This window comes from Epinephelus fuscoguttatus, linkage group LG18 (assembly GCF_011397635.1).
Source record: "Epinephelus fuscoguttatus linkage group LG18, E.fuscoguttatus.final_Chr_v1".
Taxonomy (NCBI): domain Eukaryota; kingdom Metazoa; phylum Chordata; class Actinopteri; order Perciformes; family Serranidae; genus Epinephelus; species Epinephelus fuscoguttatus.
This window is the reverse complement of record NC_064769.1, coordinates 26,864,326-26,885,250: the sequence shown is the minus strand read 5'-3', so window position 1 is coordinate 26,885,250 and position 20,925 is coordinate 26,864,326. Positions and strand designations below refer to the sequence as shown.

General features: G+C 38.8%; 4 protein-coding genes across 4 annotated transcripts; all 4 read left to right on the top strand.

Annotated features, from left to right (window-relative positions):
* Nucleotides 1-2,742: 2,742 nt before the first annotated feature.
* LOC125878636 (zinc finger protein 37 homolog) lies at nucleotides 2,743-6,538 on the top strand. Its single transcript, XM_049559960.1, has 2 exons — nucleotides 2,743-3,017; nucleotides 4,829-6,538. Exons 1-2 carry the CDS (start codon nucleotides 2,846-2,848, stop codon nucleotides 5,923-5,925), a joined length of 1,269 nt encoding a protein of 422 aa, XP_049415917.1. The 5' UTR covers nucleotides 2,743-2,845; the 3' UTR covers nucleotides 5,926-6,538.
* A 947-nt stretch (nucleotides 6,539-7,485) lies between these two features.
* Nucleotides 7,486-11,157, top strand: LOC125878637 (zinc finger protein ZFP2-like). Its single transcript, XM_049559962.1, has 2 exons — nucleotides 7,486-7,761; nucleotides 7,898-11,157. Exons 1-2 carry the CDS (start codon nucleotides 7,590-7,592, stop codon nucleotides 8,893-8,895), a joined length of 1,170 nt encoding a protein of 389 aa, XP_049415919.1. The 5' UTR covers nucleotides 7,486-7,589; the 3' UTR covers nucleotides 8,896-11,157.
* Nucleotides 11,158-11,182: 25 nt separating this feature from the next.
* On the top strand, nucleotides 11,183-13,508 carry LOC125878634 (zinc finger protein with KRAB and SCAN domains 8-like). Its single transcript, XM_049559958.1, has 2 exons — nucleotides 11,183-11,490; nucleotides 12,111-13,508. The coding sequence occupies exons 1-2, from the start codon at nucleotides 11,319-11,321 to the stop codon at nucleotides 13,370-13,372; spliced, it is 1,434 nt and encodes a 477-aa protein (XP_049415915.1). The 5' UTR covers nucleotides 11,183-11,318; the 3' UTR covers nucleotides 13,373-13,508.
* Nucleotides 13,509-14,809: 1,301 nt separating this feature from the next.
* Nucleotides 14,810-16,618, top strand: LOC125878635 (zinc finger protein 333-like). Its single transcript, XM_049559959.1, has 2 exons — nucleotides 14,810-15,092; nucleotides 15,226-16,618. The coding sequence occupies exons 1-2, from the start codon at nucleotides 14,921-14,923 to the stop codon at nucleotides 16,368-16,370; spliced, it is 1,317 nt and encodes a 438-aa protein (XP_049415916.1). The 5' UTR covers nucleotides 14,810-14,920; the 3' UTR covers nucleotides 16,371-16,618.
* The last annotated feature ends 4,307 nt before the right edge of the window (nucleotides 16,619-20,925 follow it).

Genomic DNA, 20,925 nt, shown 5'->3' with positions numbered 1-20,925 from the left:
GAGACCTGAAGTCATGATGTTTTTGTGCCCAATTATATCAAAACAACTAATCAATCCAAGTACCTCTAAGAGCTTTTATTTTTGGAAATCCTCTGTGTGAATTCTCCCTGATGCCTGCGGTTTGTACACGTTTCTTCAGTTTTCACTGCGTGTATTGATGCCTGTGTGTGTTTGTTGGGTTTGTTGCACCGTCAGCATGTTTGACACAATGAGAATGAACTGACCTGTGATGCGTTTAATGTTTATGATGTCAGAGCTGCAAATAAATCTCTGTGTTTGTTTTATCCTGTGTTTTTTTTTTCAGAAGACTGCCTTGGTTTGGGTTTGATGCAGATCAGAAAGGCTAAGACATTTCACATTCTTTGACTGTCGAAATCCGACACGTCGTGTCTGTTTGTGATGTATTCACACAGGCCCACTGCAACTTAACCCCAAAACACAGTAGCTATTATATTCTGTTTTAAGCATTCAAAGCTTTAAGGATTACATACTTTAAATTGCGCAAGTACAAAATATGGATCTTGTGCTCACGCATTTTTACCTTGTTCAGGATAATAACTTGTTTGTTATGATCTTGACTGCATCTTTCACACACTAGATGAGGATCTTGTATGCACAAGATAATATATACATAGGAGTAGGAGGAGTAATATATAAACATAGGAGTAGATTTGTGGGGAAGAATGCAAGGGACACGTCCCCCTGCAATATTTAGAATAAGTGCAATAGAATCATGAAAGTAGCAGAGAACTTTTATTTTGATGAAAGTAGACATTTCTACCTTAAACTAATGAAAAGGCACAAATTAGCGCATAAAATTCACCACAATGCAGGAAATTAATGCTCTAAATTGTCTGGAGGAGGACCCCAACCCCCTTTTTTATTTGTGCCCCCACCCCCCTGTGTAAAAACAAAACTTACGCCCTTGAATATGAATGTATAACATGTATATTTAATGTTTTCAGGCATCTCTTTGGAAAACGGGGGTGTCGAGGCACAACAAAAAAAAATCGGAATATATTTAATTAAAATAAGTGACTTGATAGAGACATTACTTCTTAAAGTCTTACTTTAGTGACACAGCAGTAACAATATAGTTAAAGATATTAAATAAATGCCAATAATGTAACAAAAGTAAAGATGCTAGGTGCTGCAGCAGTTTTGAAGGGTAGCTGTAAAAACAGTTTCTGTATGGCGACTGTTGCTATTTTGAAATAGATGCTGTGTCCAGTTCAAGTAAAAAAAAAATAAAGTCACATTCATTTATGACAGTTGTAAAATGTAAAAAAAACCAAAACAAAACAAAAGGAAAATAAAAGACTGCCTTTTGGTTTTGAAAGTGTTATAAACTGCTGCAACGTGGAAGCTGTGTTTTGATGAGTATCTTTGTTTGCTTTTTTCTAGCCAACACATTTGTTATAGATGATGACTGATCGATTTTGCAGTTAATTTATCCAGGCTTTGTGAGATCTGACAGCTGATTAAAGGCCACTCAGTACTAAAATAAGTTTGTATTCTGTTGTGTTTGTTGTTGTATGTTGTTGCGGACACAGCTTGGTCACAGTACTCTCATTGATTCAAATCAATAGCCCTTTGTTCGGGTTTTACTGTGAACACCATGTTCAGAAATATCACTGTGTTCCTTTTAGAGTCAGAAGCTGGAAATCCCCAGCCTTGTGTGTTTACACTGGTCGTAATGAAAGCACCATGACACTGTTATGATTATCCTAGATTTGAGTAAAAAAAAAAAAAAAAAAAAAAAAAAAAGCAGTAAATTTCAAACAAAAAATAATTTTTATTAGTGGAGCATCCACACTATTATTATTGTAATCTTTATTATTAGTGTGAATGCTGTCACAGCATTTATGATATTTTAATTTTGTTGTGTTTGTTTGTCTCTCAGCAGGATACAGAAAAACTAGGGGCCAGAATTTTATTAATCCTGGTGGAAGGATGTTGCTTAGGCAAGTTGATCTGATCGTTGGGCGAACACATTGTGAAATAAGGCATTTCACCTTCATGGAGGCTGCGCTATGACTGCTCAGATGGCCAAGATTGTATTCTACCTACATATAAAATCTTAAATAAAAAAAATTAAAAAATCATCAAAGGTATTCTTTGACCGTCTCCCTTTTTCTGCTACATGTAGTTCTCTTATACAGTACTTCATTGTTACAGGTAAATGTACTTTGTAAGGCATTACATTTACCTGACAGCTATGGCTTCTTTGCTGATCGGATTAAGATTTCCACTGCACAGTGTTAAACCAAAGTGTGGAGAAAGTTCTGGCTAGACGAGACTAGATATTTACAGATTTTTTTTTATTAAAGAGGATGCCTTGTTCAACTATCCATTAGTGTCATGGCTGTATTGATTGTTATATTACTCAATGCAAAAAGAAAGAAAGCTCCACCGCCCAGCTGCTACGAAAATTATATTTGCCAGTGGCCACAATCACATTCACTGAGGCCACTTTGCGTTCAGGCTTCCTGTCAGATTCTACATTGGATTTTTACAAAATTAATTTCACATGTTTACTACAAATTGGAATGTATGGGCGACTTTTTAAATATACTTTCTTTGAAATAACTCAACCACTCGTCAGAAATGTAGTAATGTTGAGAAAATAACCTAATCTCACTGTGAAATGAAACCAGACGATTGTACAACCCTAATTTAAAGCGGAACGAAAAGTTAGCTCACTTCCGCTGCCGGAACTTAACAGTGTGACAATCACCGGAAGTAAACAAAACAGAGGCTTGAGCGTTAGTTCTGTGGATGTGCAGAGTTATGGAAGAGAATATTTTAGTTGTCACGCAGATAATTAATTCATAATTTAGCAACAATGTCCTCAGTTCAGTATTTAAGAGGGTTTATCAACGACAGACTAACTGCTGCTGCTGAAGAAATATTCGGAGTTTTTACAAAAACTATCGTCGAGTACGAAGAAGAGATCGACCGTCAGCGAAGACTGTTGGATATCGTTCGGAAACCAGAAATAAAGTTACTCAGGATAAGTGAGTAAAACTTAATTATTTTAATAACACAAAACAGAGAAGTTATTTTTCATATGCACAGTTAAAACTCAGCGGGTTACACTATACAATGACATTCTTAGTTGCCAGTCTCCCTCCACGAAAAAACAGTAAAACTAGAATTAAAGTTAGATTGTAAGAACATTAATAAATACATAAGCAGGAACGAAGAACTGAATTAAAAGCCCGAGTTTAACCTCCTTAGATCCAAACTTTTGTTTGGTATGCATTGTCAGTTTCTCCTAGCTATATTGGGATCAGCATCCCAATATAGCTAGGATAAAAAACTAAACATTATCACCAGTAATTAGTAGGGCTGCAACGATTAGTCGACTAATTGATGACTAATCGACTATTGAAATAATCAGTGATTATGTTAGTAGTTGACTAATCAGTTTGAGTCTTTTTTCATAGAAAAGTCCTATAAATGTACCCCAAAATACTCTTATTGCAGCTTCTTACGTTCAGATATTGGCAGCTTTACACACTCTCCCATGACGGTGAACTAAAACCCTTTGGCATGAGTACAAAAAAAGACATTAGATGAAATAATTTTGGGGGTTGGGAGCAACAGACCGACAATTTTCAACACTTTAATACATTTTTTGATAAAATGATTAGTCAACTTATCAAAGAAATAATCAACAGATTATTCGACAATGAAATCGTTAGTTGCAGCCCTATAATTTGTAATACCTAGTGTCCTCAAATGAGACGATAATGAAGTCCCAATACCTTCAAACAAGTACTTCCAAATTAACAGTGTCTTAGCTTGTTACTGTCGCTAACATTGGTCAAATTTGTTGCCATATCAAACTACAAAAGTTATTCATCTTAAATAAACAAGTTTCAACCTTAAAATGTGATCAGGTTTTGGACCTTGTCCACTTTTGTGTCGGGATCGGTTGCAGACTGACTCTGCAGAGATGTCTGCCATCTTGTTCTAACATGGATTAGTGTAGTGGGGCCCTACTACCACTAGGTGGCATACAGAAGTCCATGAATGAGGACAGCAGGTCAGTTAAGTAGAATGAAGTATACGGTCAAGTTAACCTAAAATGTGATGTCCTCATATGAGGACACAGGGTCTCAGGAAGTGTGTTTGATGCTGTTATTCGGCAGCCTGTGGCTAGAAGCTGTTGGTCAGTCTTCTTCTCCTGGATTTCACACACCTGTCGCATTTGCCTGATGGCAGAAGTGTGAAGAGCAGTTGGGGTGTGTACTGCCCTTGATGATGCGGTGGCCCCCCTGATGACCCTGGTGATGTAGACACTTTCTGAATGGACAGGAGGGGTGCTCTTGAAATGAGTTGTGCAGCTTTTATCACACACTGGAGAGCTTTCCTGAGCAGTGCAGTTTCCGTACCAGACTGTGACTGAACTGGTGAGGACAAAAAGTTGCTTAGGATATTGGTTGGCATGCCAGATTTCCTCAGCTTTCATAAGAAATACAACTGCTGCTGGGATTTCTTGGTAATCTATCATGTGTTGTGAGACCAGGTGGGTATCTCGCTGATGTGGGTGCCAAGAAATTTAAAGGGTTTTCACCCTCTCTACTTCTGTCTCACCGATGTGTAGTGGCATGTGCTGCCCTTCTCTTCTCCTCGGATCTCCTTGGTCTTATCTGCATTTAGGGAGAGATCATTTTCCTGACACCAGGCCACCAGTTCTGCCACTGGTCTTCTGTATGATGTCTCTACCCCACTAGTGATCAGCCAAATGACTGTAGTGTTGTCCATATTTTCTTCTTTACCATTACAGTAGTATCCCATTTTTCGTTCTCTGTCTCTCCAGAGCCCCCACAGCAACATGTCTGTCAGCAGGAGGAAGCTGTCGCTGACCAGCAGCTCTGTGTTCAGGAGAGGAACTCCAGCGAGGAGCCAGAGCCTCCACAAATTAAAGAGGAAGAGGAGGAACTGTGCAGCAGTCAGGAGGGAGAGCAGCTTGAAGTGAAGCAGGAGACTGATGACTTCATGTTGACTCCTACTAATGAGGAAAGTGAGCACAGTGAAGATCAGACTGTGAACTGGAGTATCACTGAAACTCAGAATATGGTGGGGGAAACACCTCTAGAGTACATTTCAGATAAAGGCTATGTGGTCCCAGAACCAGACAGTGACCACCAGCTCCTCTCTCATGAAGCTGAGAGCCAAGATCAGAAAGGAGACAAGCATGGAGACTCAGGTTCAACTAGAAATGCAGAGCAAACAGAACCGAATCACAACAGCAACAGTCACACTAACAGTGTTACTAACCCTTTTATGCTAATGATTCACTGTGATACTCACACGGGTCAAAAGCCTGTAAAATGTGACGCATGTGGGAAAGTTTTTAAGTATAACTCATATTTGCAGAGACACTTGAGAACACACACAGGGGAGAAGCCATATTCTTGCAACACCTGTGGGAAAAGATTCATGCAGACATCAGCATTGAAAGCTCATATAAGAATACACACAGGTGAGAAGCCGTATTGTTGCAAAACATGTGGGAAAGATTTTATACGCAAAAGTGAGCTGATAGTGCATGTGAGAACGCACACTGGTGAGAAACCATACTGTTGTAGCACCTGTGGGAAAAGATTCACTCAGGCGTCAGCACTGAATGCTCATATTAGAGTCCACACAGGGGAGAAGCCGTTTTCTTGCAAAACATGTGGGAATCATTTCAGAGTCATTGGTCACTTGATTAGCCACGTAAGAATTCACACAGGTGAGAAGCCATATTCTTGCGACACCTGCGGAAAAGATTTCAGACGTAATAGTAACTTGTTAGTCCACATGAGAAAAGCCCACACTGGTGAGAAGCCGTACCTTTGCAAGATCTGTGGGAAAAGATACTATGAGGCTTCTTTTTTAACAAAACATGTAAGACTGCACACAGGCAAGTAGCTCTGCTTCTGCAACAATATGTGAGACAATTAAGTGTTCATGTTTCATGGTCAAAACATCCCTGACACAGGAGACCTGACAGAAGTGAGGAGACACATAATTGGAGTCTTATCTTTTTTTGAAATACGTCATTTAATGTCAAATTTTTGTATCTTTGTAACTGTATTAACATGGTATTTTTTTTGTTGCAACACAACAAAAACACTGTAGATGATGTGTGTTACTTACATCAAAAGTAAAAGTAGTCACTGTGAATAATATTTCTTTTCTGAATGTGAAGTTATTACATGCGAGAAATGTTTTATACTGTTTGTTAATTTGATCAGTATTGAACAAGCATGCCGTGGAGGATTGTAACAACATGTTGGCTGCTCAAGTACTGTATTCATGTCTTCATATGGCCAAGATTGCATTTACATTCATTGCACACCCTGAACAGTTCTAAAACAAGTAATAATAAGGAAAATAAAAGTGAAAACAAACAAAAAACAGCAGGTTTGAGGTATTCTTTGATAGCTTTACTTTCACGCTACATATAGTTCTCATTTACTGAATTTTTTTAAACTTTGTATAAGTTGCTGGAATTTAAATAAAAACAATCATTTTCAGAATTTCCATGCTGGTTTTTTCTGTTTTTTACAGCTGTGACTTAATGGCTAAACACAAAAACATCACAGCTTAAAGTATTTATTTTGAAATAAAATAAAAGGGTTAACTTAGGGAAAAGGAATGTTGGACAAAAAGGATAAAAAAGACAAAAAAAAAGGGTAAAGGTTGGGGAGGGGAGCTGCATATGTGTGTATATGTAATGGCATGAGTGTATGTCTATGCAACAAGAGGTGAGTCAGGTAGGGAAGATAAAGATACATACACTGTAAAATATGTAAGGCAGATTTCAATCACTTCACTATGTTAGCAAGGTGATAGCAGGGCCCCATCTTTTAATAAATATTTCTTTTTGGAGTCTCAAGGTGTACCTTATCTGTTCCATCTGGTACTTTACTGCATTTTTGAAGGCAGATGTACTTTTCGGGGTGTTAACTTGACAGCTATGTTTAATTCACTGATTAACATTGTTCCTACACAGCCCTACAACAAAGTGTGGAGATAGAGGTGACTAGATTTTTCCACACCAAAACTTATGAGCTTTTTAAAAATGATACCTCTTTGAAGTGAACCAGGCAAAAAATATTGAGCTCCAACTGGACTAGCTGCTACCAAAATGATATTTACACATTATGGCCTCCGTACCACTGACTGGGGCCATTTTGCATTTACGTGTAATACTTGAGAATTAAATTTTTAACATTAATTTGACGCATTTACCAATAATTTGAATGCATGGGTATTTTAGCACCGTCTTTGCTACTTTAACATATCCTTATTAGGTCCTTCCACCTCTGCTAATGTGTATTTATTTAAAAATATTTCTTCAATTACTCGAAAAGACATCGGTTAAATTGAGTTAACGTGGAGGAACGTGGCTAACGGTTAACTCACTTCCGGTGCCGGAACTTAACAGTGTGACACTTAGCGGAAGTAAACAAACAGGCGCTAGAAGCGTCCATAGACATACAGTAGCGTCAGCTCTGTGGATGTGTAGCATGAGCTGGAATAAGGTGTTTTAGTCGTGCTGCAGATAATTAATTTATAATCTAACGACAATGTCTTCAGTTCAGTATTTAAGAGAGTTTATCAACGAGAGACTAACTGCTGCTGCTGAAGAAATATTCGGAGTTTTCGAGAAAACTATCGTCGAGTACGAAGAAGAGATCGACCGTCAGCGCAAACTGTTGGATATAGCTTGGAAACCGGAAATAAAGTTACACAGAATAGGTGAGTAAAACGTATTTATTTTAATAAGACAAAACTGATAAATTCAACTTACATATAATCACAAGTGTTTAAATATTTACTAGTTTTAATTTGCTCACATGTAGCAGTGTGGTACTTTTGTTGTGTGTCCCTCCAGAGCTCCCACAGCAACATGCCTGCAAGAAGAAGGAGGTTGTCGCTGAGCAGCAGCTCTGTGTTGAGGAGAGGAACTCCAGTGTGGAGCAAGAGGAGCCAGAGCCTTCAGAGATGAAAGAGAAAGAGGAGGAACTGTGCAGCAGTCAGGAGGGAGAGCAGCTTGAAGTGAAGCAGAAGACTGTTGACTTTATGTTGATTCCTCCTTATGAAGAAAGTGACCACAGCGAAGATGAGTCTCTCAATGTTAGTATCAGTGAATCTCAAAATGTGGTTGAGGAAAACTTCACAAACTACATTGTTATTAAAAACTATGTGGTCCCAGAACCAGACAGGGATCACCAGCTCTTCTCTCACAACTCTCATGAAGCTGAGAGCCAACATCAGGTAGACGGCAAGCATAGAGACTCAGGTTCAACTAGAAATGCAGAGCAAACACAACAAAATCACAACAGCAACAGTCACATTAACAATATCTATAACCCTACTGTATCAACAATTCACAGTAATACACACACAGGTAAAATGTCTCTCGAATGTGACACATGTGGGAAAGATTTCCCATGTAGGTCAGCTTTGCAGCTACACCTGCGAAGACACACAGGTGAGAAGCCATATCCTTGCAACACCTGTGGAAAAAGATTCGTGCAGCCATCAGTATTGAAGGCTCATATAAGAACACACACAGGTGAGAGGCCACATGCTTGCAACACCTGTGGGAAAAGATTCACTCAATTGTCAGCGCTGAACGCTCACAAAAGAGTCCACACAGGTGAGAAGCCTTATTCTTGCAAGACATGCGGGAAAAATTTCAGATGTAGCGGTCACCTGAGAGTCCACACGAGAATCCACACAGGTGAGAAGCCGTATTCTTGCAACACCTGCGGGGAAAGATTCTGTCGGACAACACAATTGAAATATCATGCAAGAGTCCATACAGGGGACAGACGCCATGTTCATGCAGCACCTGTGGAAAAGGTTTCGAATGTAATAGGGACTTGATCGTCTACAAGACAGAAAACAGTGGTGAGAAACCATACGTTTGAAAGATTTGAGTGAAAAGATTCATCTCTCTTGGCAAAGATTGTGAAATCTCAGATGTTAAGGCTGAGAAACTCCTAGTCTTTTCTTTTTTGTCTGCAGCAGGTCATAAATAAAATAAATAATGCAGTGACCAGCGTTTTTTTTATCTTGTGTATTCAAACATTAAAGCTTTGTTTAAAAAAATAATTTGGAGGTATTCTTTGATTACCTTACTTTTATGTTACTTACAGGTCTGACTGCATTTGTACAGGCAAGTTTAAGCTTTACATTTAGGTGAAAGGCCATGGTTAATGGCTGTATCGCTGTACATCAAGTGTGCAGATAGGTCTGGCTATGAAAGACTTGACTTTTACCCACAAATACTTCAAAATGAGCTTACTGAACATGATGTCCAGGTAAAATATCCATGAACATGTAAACGAGGGAAAAAATAATTCGCTCCATTTTGACTAGCTTTGACAAAAATTCTGTTTACACATTAAGGCCTGAGTGACACTGTCAGGTGTACTTCAACATTTCATACTTTTAAATGCATTTTTACTGTATAAATTTGACACGTTTAATAACTTTATGGATGCACAGTTATTTTAGTTTTTAATTTCAATGTTTATTTGTATGGGGACAAGTATGTAGCATACATAAATGCCACACACCACAGCATTTATAGCCTAAGCTAATTTGCAATGCCTGTGTTGTGTAAAACTTATCCACATACTGTGAGATTTATACATACCAAAGCACTCATATCTAGTCATGTAGTGAATACATGTCACCTCTGATCTGGTAACATTATTGGGAATACTAATACTAATGTTACATTTGAGGGAAGAAGACAAGTTTTGAACAAAGATGTTGAGGCAAGGTCCAGAGTCAGAAGCCAGAAGCTTTAAGTGGAACCACTAAATTACTAAATTTGTTTACACATTTGGTTACATTTTACATGGTGTTATTGTGAATTATACTACCCTGTGTTGAGTAAGTCCTTCCACTCCTGATAAGATGTTTCAAATGTATGTTTCAAATAACTTCACAAGACATCTGTTAAGTTAAAAATGTCATCACACACCTGTAATGCATGCACATATGTTTTGGTCATCGCTGCATAACTACTGGGACTGCAATTTCCAACACTTTGTCAGAGGTACAAGACTTACAGCTCCTAATACCATTACAGCCCTGTTTGGCATCTCTCAGTCTCCTTTGCCGAAGCTTGGAGCAGATCTTGTAGTGTTTGTTACATTATTGGCTTGATGCCTAACATTAATGAGATGGAAATCACCAACACCGCTTTCCCACACTTTATGGATAAAAGAGATTATCAGTAATCTACAGCTTGAGAGAGTCCGATATAAATTGAAAGGCTTTCCCAGGAAATTTAAAATGATGTCAGATGTCAATTTTTGTATCCATATCTTTTGTCTTAGACTTTAAGAGCAAGCTTATTGTTCACTGTTACAATGGGGTTTTTTTTGTTTGCTGGTTGGTTTTCTTTCATTCTGCACCATTATGTCACACTGTCATTCACAACTACTTAAAACTGTTGTCAACTTGTATGTAAAAATCAATAATCAAACTTAATAATATAAAAAAAGACATCCGTTCAGTTTAATTGTCCAGAGAAAAACTAACCCAATTTCGCAGTAAAATGAAACATGATGGATGTACAATGTTTAGTGAAACATCTGTTCTGGAAATATATACATACCTGTAAACTGTGGCAAGATATCTGTGGATTTATGTTGGAGAATATAATCTGTAACTTTGATATTTTACTGGAAAATGTATTCTTTGTTTTTTTTCCGTACAAAAAAGAGTATTTTGTAATTAATCTTATTATTTTTATTGCCAAGTTTCACATTCATAAATGTAAATTTAGCCGTACAAAACTTCTCTTTATTGTTTTTTAAAAAAGAAATGGGTTTATATTTTAAAATAATATCCTCCTCTGCAAAGAATAAGACGGCTATTAAAACTTTGGATCTGTGCTTCCAGTTTAATATTTTTTTCTTATTATTGTTTATATTTTACTTTTTATTATGTATTTATGGTAACCCCTGGCATGTTTCATTTTATTTTGTTTTATATTTTATTTTTCTACGTATTTTCTATTTACGTTTATTCACCTGCCTGTATAATTACTCATGTACCTGTTTACGACGGATTCATTGTTTCTGTAATACGAAAGAAAAAAAACAACGTTAAGTGAAAGCGGAACGAAAAATTAAGTCACTTCCGCTGCCGGAAGTTAAGAGTGTGACGTCTAGCGGAAGTAAACAAAGCAGGCGCTAGCACTGTTAGCTCTGTGGATGTATTCTTAGCTGGAAGCGGATATTTACAGTCGTAACGCAAGCATATGTAATTTAATTTGCAATTTTGCAACAATGTCTTCAGTTCAGTATTTAAGAGAGTTTATTAACGAGAGACTAACTGCTGCTGCTGAAGAAATATTCGGAGTTTTTGAGAAAATGGTCGTCGACTACGAAGAAGAGATCGACCGTCAGCGCAGACTGCTGGATATAGCTTGGAAACCTGATATTAAGTTACTCAGGATAGGTGTGTAAAAGCTGCCCATGTATTTATTTTCGAAATATCCGTTTTCACTGAATTATTTGAAGGTCCAAACAGACATCTTACTCATAATCAGAGGATCTAATAGCATTATCTGTCCAGGCCTCCTGTAAAAGATAGTTACAGCAGAAGGTAGCATAAAAGTGAGTGACAGTACATCACACAGAAGCCAAAATGGACTAATAAAGTAAACGTAAATACAGGTATGAACATAGATAAACCAATAAATGAAGAAGGAATAGGTGTAATATACACCATCCAGCTTTCCCATCATTTCAAAAACATGTCCTGTGTCAGTCTCATAGAAGAAGTAATCCTTTCCATCCTAGAGATATAACACATAACGTCATTCCAATAACAGCTGTAGGTGTTGCTGGTTTTAGCCACTTTCTTGTAATGGCATTCCTGCTGGCTACACTTACGATCTGAAATATATATCTCCCCCTGAGAGGTAACCTCCAAATATAGGGTCTCTAGTTTAAATGGAAAACCTATTTATTTTAATAACACAGAAGAGGGGAATTTGACTGACATATAATCATAGTTGTTTAGATATACTTGCTGGTAATAATTTGTCCTTATGTCTGCATTGTCTTCTTTTCCAGAGCTTCCACAGCAACATGTCTGTAAGGAGGAGGAGGAGGTTCTCGCCGACCAGCAGCTCTGTATTCAGGAGAGGAGCTCCAGTGTGGAGCAAGAGGAGCCAGAGCCTCCACAAATTAAAGAGGAAGAGGAGGAACTGTGCAGCAGTCAGGAGGGAGAGCAGCTTGAAGTGAAGCAGGAGACTGATGACTTTATGTTGACTCCTACTTATGAGGATAGTGACCACAGTGAGGATCAGAGTTTGAACTTGATTATTGATGAAACTCAAAATGCGGTGGAGAAAAACTTTATAAACTACATTTTAGTTAAACGCTCTGTGGTCTCGGAACCAAACAGTGACCACCAGCTCCTCTCTCACAACTCTCATGCAGCTGAGAGCCAAGTTCAGGTAGATGGCAAGCATGGAGACTCAGGTTTGACTGGAAATGCAGAGCAAACACAACCGAATCAACATCACAACAATAGCAGTCACACTAATAATGTATCCAACCCTGCTATGTCAACAGTTTACTGTAATACTCAGACAGGTAAAATGTCTTTCAAATGTGACACATGTGGGAAAGCTTTAAACTGTAAGTCAGCTTTGAAGAGACACCTGATAACACACACAGGTGAGAGGCCATATTCTTGCCAAACATGCGGGAAAGATTTCGGACATAATAGTGACTTGATAGTCCACATGAGAATGCACACAGGCGAGAAGCCATATCCTTGCAACACCTGTGGGAAAGGATTCACTAAGGCGTCAGTATTGAAGGCTCACATAAGAACACACACAGGTGAGAGGCCGTACTCTTGCCAAACATGTGGGAAAGATTTTGGACGTAACAGTGACTTGACTGTCCACATGAGAATCCACACAGGCGAGAAGCCGTTCACGTGCAAAACATGTGGCAGAGCTTTCAGACTTATCGGCCACTTGATAGGCCACATGAGAACTCACACAGGTGAGAAGCCGTATCTTTGCAAAACATGTGGGGCAGCTTTCAGACATAGTAGCCACCTAATAGGCCACATGAGAACCCACACAGGTGAGAAGCCGTTTATATGCAAAACATGTGGGAGAGCTTTCAGACTTAGAAGTCACTTGATGAGCCACATGAATACCCACACTGGGGAGAAGCCACATACTTGCAACACCTGCGGGAAAAGCTTTTGTCGGATGTCACTATTGAAGTCTCATTTGAGAATCCATACAGATGACAGGAGCCCTGTTCTTGCAACACATGCAGAAGAGGTTACGGATGTAATCGTGACCTTATAAGCCACATGAGAACCCACACAGGAGAGAAGCTGCTTACATGCAAAAGGTGGGAGAGCTTACTTGAAGAAAAACACCTGAGAACTGATATACACAGGAGAAACCATCAAGGAGAAACCCCCATGAAGATGTGTTCACTCACTGAATGTCATCCACTTCTGCAATAGCTACATGTCTCACTGATTGTATATAATTTCCTATTGAAAGGGGGTCACAGTATGTTAAAATAGGACAACATAATCAATGACATCACATCGTGTAGATCTGATCTCATTTTATCCTTCATATCACTGCACTTATATTTCTCTTGGCAACTGTATTTCTTTAAAACAATTATAATCTCCCAAGTTGATTGAAACGTCTTGGTTGTACAGTGAGTGCATGATTGTTACAAATGTTTGACTGGGAATTATTATTTTTTGAAGAATTTTTATACACCTCCTTAGTTATAAGAGTGGACTGTGAACTTTCATGTTGAGGATGAGAAACCCTCTCTGTATGAGAGCCAGTCAATTCGTTGCTGTCTGCAAAATGTCACTTAAGTTTACATTTTTATGTATTTTATATGTGTATCAACTTGCTGTAATTTTTGTTTCTTTAGGTTTGAGTGGTGACACACACACACACACACACACACACAAAAATACTGTAGATGATGTACTAAGAGTGGTGTCAGCAATTCAGCCTAAATAATGAATACAATGATCAAAGGATGTTGCCACCTAAATACTGGTGTCTGATCTCATGTATATCAAACAATAAAGCTTTGTAAGATGATGATTTAAGAATATCAGATTCACCCTGAAGTCTAAAACTATATAAGCAGGTTCTGTTGGTCAAGGCTGCAGCTGGGTGTGACATACTTCAAAAGCTAAGTAGTCATAGTAAGAGTAGTTCTTTTCATGGTATTTAAAGCTCCAGCTGACAGGCTGGAGGGTGACAAAAAGTATGATTTTACATTACATTTACTTGACAACTATGGTCCCTTTGCTAATTAAGATTTTAACTGCACAGCACTAAAACGACGTGTGGAGATAGATATGGCGAGAATAGATTTTACCTACAAAAACTTACAAGTAGCTAAATTAAATATGATGCCTTGTGAATGTATTCATCAGTATTGGAACCAAATAAAAAATAGAATAATTCCACCCTGAGTAGCCGCTACAAGTCAGTGAGACTGTCAGGGACCATTTGTGCATGAGTACTTTAACATTTCAAACTTTAAACCATATTTGACCGCAAGTTTATTTTCGACCTTGCTAATTTGTTTTCGTTTGAAACAATTTATGAGAAATGCTTCAAAACATATTAGTTAAATATGACTGTGCGGAAAAACTAACCCTATTTCACTGAGTGAAATAAAGCGAGACCCTTTGTGAAAGCGGAACGAAGAGTTCACTCACTTCCGCTGCCGGAACTTTAGAGTGTAACGTCGAGCGGAAGTAAAACAGCCGTTGACAGCGTTAGCTCTGTGGATGTACTGAGTTAGCTGGAAGAAGCTATTTTGATTGTACCGCAGATAATTATTAAATTTATAATTTAGCAACAATGCCTTCACTTCAGTATTTGAGAGGGTTTATCAACGAGAGACTAACTGCTACTGCTGATGAAATATTCGGAGTTTTTGAGAAAATGGTCGTCGAGTACGAAGAAGAGCTCGACCGTCAGCGCAGACTGTTGGATATAGCTTGGAAACCTAAAATAAAGTTACACAGGATAGGTATGTAAAGCCCTATTTATTTAAATAAAAACAGAGAAATTTAACGGTCATATAATCACAAGTGTTTAAGTATTTACTGGGTTTAATTTGCTCGCATGTAGTAGTGTGGTACTTTTGTTGTGTGTCCCTCCAGAGCTCCCACAGCAACATGTCTGTAAGGAGGAGGAGGTTGTCGCTGAGCAGCAGCTCTGTGTTCGGGAGAGGAACTCCAGTGTGGAGCAAGAGGAGCCAGAGCCTCCAGAGATTAAAGAGGAAGAGGAGGAACTGTGCAGCAGTCAGGAGGGAGAGCAGCTTGAAGTGAAGCAGGAGACTGATGACTTTATGTTGACTCCTACTAATGAGGAAAGTGAGCACAGTGAAGATCAGACTGTGAACTGGAGTATCACTGAACCTCAAAATATGGTGGAGGAAACGCCTCTTGACTACATTATAGTTAAACACACTGTGGTCCCAGAACCAGACAGTGACCACCAGCTCCTCTCTCATGAAGCTGAGAGCCAAGATCAGAAAGGAGGCAAGGATGGAGACTCAGGTTCAACTAGAAATGCAGAACAAACGCAACCAAATCACAACAGCAACAGTCACACTAAAAATGAATCCAACTGTACTATGTCAGTAGTTCACAGTAATACCCACACAGGTAAAGAGTCTTTCAAATGTGACACGTGTGGTAGAGTATGCACAAGTAGGTCAGCTCTGAAGAGCCACATGAGAACACACACAGGTGAGAGGCCATATCTTTGCAACATCTGTGGGAAAAAATTCACTCAGGCATCAGCATTGAACGTTCATGTAAGAACACACACAGATGAGAGGCCGTTTTCTTGCGAAACGTGTGGAAAAGATTTCAGAGCAAGAGGTAACTTGATGAAGCACACCAGAATTCACTCAGGAGAGAAGCCATACTCTTGCAAAACATGTGGGAAAGATTTTGTACGTAAGAATGACTTGAACGTCCACGTGAGAATCCACACAGGTGAGAAGCCGTATTTTTGCAAAACATGCGGGGCAGCTTTCAGACATGCAAGTCACTTAAAAGGCCACATGAGAACCCACACTGGAGAGAAGCCGTTTATATGCAAAACATGCGGGAGAGCTTTCAGACTTAGAAGTCACTTGTTGAGCCACATGAATACCCACACAGGGGTGAAACCACATTCTTGCAACACCTGCGGGAAAAGGTTTTGTCGGATTTCACTTTTGAAGTCTCATGTAAGAATCCATACAGCTGACCGGAGTCCTGCTCTCACAACACCTGCGGAAGAGGTTACATCATAGTCCAAAAGAGATTCCACAGCACTGAAGTATTCATCCTGACAACTAGAGTCAGTTCTTTGCTGTCAGCAGAATGTCTCTTAAGTTTACAGTTGCATGTATTTTATATGTGCATCAACCTGCTGTAACTGTTGTTCTTTCAGGTTTGAGTGGTGACACACACACAAATATTGTAGATGATGTACTACAAGTGGTGTCAGCAATTCAGCCTAAATAATCAATACAATGATCAAAGGATGTTGCCACCTAAATACTGGTGTCTGATCTCATGTATGTTCAAACAATAAAGCTTTGTAAGATGATGATTTAAGAATGTCAGATTCACCCTGAAGTCTAAAACTATATATGCAGGTTCTGTTGGTCAAGGCTGCAGCTGGGTGTGACATACTTCAAAAGCTAAGTAGTCATAGTAAGAGTAGTTCTTTTCATGGTATTTAAAGCTCCAGCTGACCGACTGGAGGGTGACATAAAGTATGATTTTATACTGTTTGGTAGCGGTTGAACTATCTCATTAAATAAATGTGCAGTGCAGCAATGTAACAACATGTGCACTACTGAAGTACTGTATTTATGGACAACATTGATTGTCCGTAGATGTTATTGCTATGGTTCAACACAGTCCAAAAAATATTTGCGAACACGACCAACTCTCTCCCAAATCCAAAAACTATAGGGCTAAATTTTTATTTGTGATGTCACTGGGTATAAAGTTTGGAGTTGCTCCACTGACAATGAATTGGGAACATTTAAAGATGGCACTGAGAGCACCCAGAGGAATGATCTGAGTATATGGGGACATTTTCTGTTTCAGATCTGAGAACACTACAACAAAAAATCCAACAAAAACATTGTGTGGGTCCATTAAATCAGGCTCTCAGTCATTGTCTATGGAGCAGCTCCAGACTTTATACCCTATGACATCACAAGTTTGAGACTTCCCTCTCTGGTTTCTGGCTCTGAAAGAGAGGAGCTCATGTACACAGATTTCACCTCCTGGGACCCTGTGTCCTCATATGAGGATATCACATTTTTGTCCTTAATTCACTTTAACATAGACCTGTTGTCCTCGTTTGTGGACAATTTTTGTGCCATCTTGTGGTAGTAAGAGCACAATACACTAATCCATGTAAAAAAAAAAAAAAAAAGATGTCAGCTATCTCTGTCAACTCAGTCTGCAGCCAACTCTGAAACAAAAGCAGAAAAGGTCCAAAAACTGATCACATTTTATGGTTGAAACTTGATTATTTAAGATTAATAATGTTTGTTGTTTGACATGGCCACAAATTTGACCAATTTTAGCAGTAGTAACAAGCTAAGACACTGATAATTAGGAAGTACTCGTTTGAAGACATCAGGACTTTATTATTATCTCCCTTGAGGACATTGGGTATTAATTATCATTGGCAATGTTTAGTTTTTATACTTATCAGGTCCTGCTGATCCCAAATAGCAAGGAGCAATTTAAAATGCATACCAAAGGAAAGATCGGGTCTGAGGAGGATATTGGACTTTCCAAGGTAATGGAAATATAATACTGGCATTCTTAATTTAATAGGGTTCCCTTTTAAGTTGAGTTATTCTTTGATTACCTTTATGTTACTCATAGTTCTGCTTTACAGCACTTATAAAGGCAAATGTACTTTTTGGGGGCATTACCTTTACTTGACAGCTATGGTTATTTTGTTGATTAGGATTTTACTGCATAACGCTAAAACGTGGAGATAGATCTGGCAAGAATAGATTTTACCTCAAAAAAACTCACAATGAGCTGAATTAAATATGATGCCTTGTTAAACTCACCATCAGTATGTGGACAAAGTAAAAAAACTAAATCGCTCCACCACGATTAGCTGCTACAATAATGCCTTTTGCCCTTGCTAATATATTTTATTCAAAATCATTCATGTGAAATCGTGTCAGTCAAATGTAACTGTGTAGAAAAATAAGCAAATTTCACTGTGTGTAAAATGAAGCTGAAATGAAGCTGTACAGCCATTGGTGAAAGCGGAACAAAGAGTTAACTCACTCTCACTGCCGGAACTTTAGAGTGTAACGTCCAGCGAAAGTGCACAAAACAGCCGTTAGCAGCGTTAGCTCTGTGGATGTATTGAGTTAGCTGGAAGAAGATATTTTAATTGTACCGCGGATAATTATTTAACTTAGAGATTAGCAATAATGTCTTCAGTTAAGTATTTGAGAGAGTTTATCAACGAGAGACTAACTGCTGCTGCTGAAAAAATATTCAGAGTTTTTGAGAAAATGGTCAGAATGGTCAGAGAAAATGGACAGCACAGACTGTTGGATGTAGTTTGGAAACCGGAAGTAAGGTTTCACAAGATAGGTATGTAAAACCCTATTTATTTAAATACCACAAAACAGAAATGTAACGTTCACATAATCACAAGTGTTGAAATATTTACTGGTTTTAATTTGCTCGTATGTAGTAGTGTGGTACTTTTGTCGTGTGTCCCTCCAGAGCTCCCACAGCAGCATGTCTGTGAGGAGGAGGAGGTTGTCGCTGAGCAGCAGCTCTGTGTTCAGGGGAGGAACTCCAGTGTGGAGCAAGAGGAGCCAGAGCCTCCACAGATTAAAAAGGAAGAGGAGGAACTATGCAGCAGTCAGGAGGGAGAGCAGCTTGAAGTGAAGCAGGAAATTCTGAATATGGTGGTGGAGGAAACCCCTCTTGACTCCATTTTAGTTAAAAGCTTTGTGGTCCCAGAGCCAGACAGTGACCACCAGCTCCTTTCTCATGAAGCTGAGAGCCAAGATCAGAAAGGAGACAAGCATGGAGACTCAGGTTCAACTAGAAATGCAGAGCAAACAGAACCGGATCACAACAGCAACAGTCACATTAACAAGTTATATAACCCCACTATATCAACAATTCACTATAATACTGACACAGGTAAAAAGTCTTTAAAATGTGACACGTGGGAAAGCTTTCACATGTAGGTCAGTTTTGCAGAGACACCTGAGAACACACACAGGTGAGAGGCCATATTCTTGCAACATCTGTGGTAAATATTTTCAACGTGAGAGTGACTTGCCTGTCTACATGAGAACACACACAGGTGAGAAGCCGTATTCTTGCAACATCTGTGGGAAAAAATTCACTCAGACATCAGGATTGAACGTTCATATGAGAACACACACAGGAGAGAGGCTGTACTGTTGCAAAACATGTGGGGCAGCTTTCAGAGCAAGAGGTAGCTTGATAGACCACACCAGAATTCACACAGGAGAGAAGCCATACTCTTGCAAGACATGTGGGAAAGATTTTGGATGTAACTATGACTTGACTGTCCACATGAAAATCCACACAGGTGAGAAGCCACATTCTTGCAGCACCCGCAGGAAAAGATGCTTTTGGACAACAGAATTTCAATCTCCTGTAAGAACCCATACAGGTGACAGACGCCATATTAATGCAACACCTGTGGAAAAAATTCAGACATAACAGCAAATCTTTAGTCCACACGAGAGGAGGCCAAACAGGGAGAGGCTGTCCTTTTGCACGATCTACAGGAACTACATGGTGCTGTCAGTGGATCAGCCCAAACAATGAATGCAATGAAGCGTGCCCCAAGGAGCATGGGTGACAAAATGGTGTTAAAGAAAAAGTTCATTTCAAATTGTAAGATGATGACACGCAGGAGGTGATTTAATATTGCAGCCCAGCAGCTGGAGGTTAACTAGGATTTGATACTGCTAGGTGGTTTCAGTGGAGCTGCTTCATATTGAACAATGTGTGCAGTGGAGGAATGTAACTACAAGTAGGCTACTCAAGTACAATATCCATGGATAACATTGTGCTCAGATGGGTAAGACTGCATGTACATTCCACACAAATAAAGTTTCACACTTAAAATAATAATAATTTGTCTTTCTTTCTTTCTTTAAAGGTATTCTTTGCCTATTTTTCCTGTCATATATAGTTCTTATTACTTCATTTTTACTGTCAAATGTGCTGTTTAGAGCATTACATTGACTTGACAGCGATGGTTACTTTGAGATTGTTATTACACAACACTACAACTAAGTGTGGAAATAGGTCTAGCTATGGGAGGCTATGTTTTTACACTCAAAAACCTGGAATGCGCCTATTAATCATGATGCTTTTTGACACTATACATTAATATGTCTACAAATAAAAATAACAACAAATAAAATTGTTGCACCTCAACAAGCTGCTACACAGTGCCATGTACACATTATGGCCTCAGTAACACTGACAATGACTATTTTGCATTCACGTTTCATACTATAAAATCACATTTTCAACACAATCATTTGACACGTCAATTAATTTGAATGCATGTGTATTTAAAACTTGTTGCTTACCTGTGTTCAGTCCTTTCACAGCTGCTGATATATTTTTATCTAATGTAATTTCTATGAAATGACTCAAAAACACATACTGAATGTAGAAGTACTGAGAAAATAACTATTTCCATGTGAAATGAAGCGAGACGTTCAACGTACAACATCAAGTGAAACGGAACGAAAGGTTAACTCACTTCCGGTGTCGGAACTCAAACAGTGTGACATCCAGCGGAAG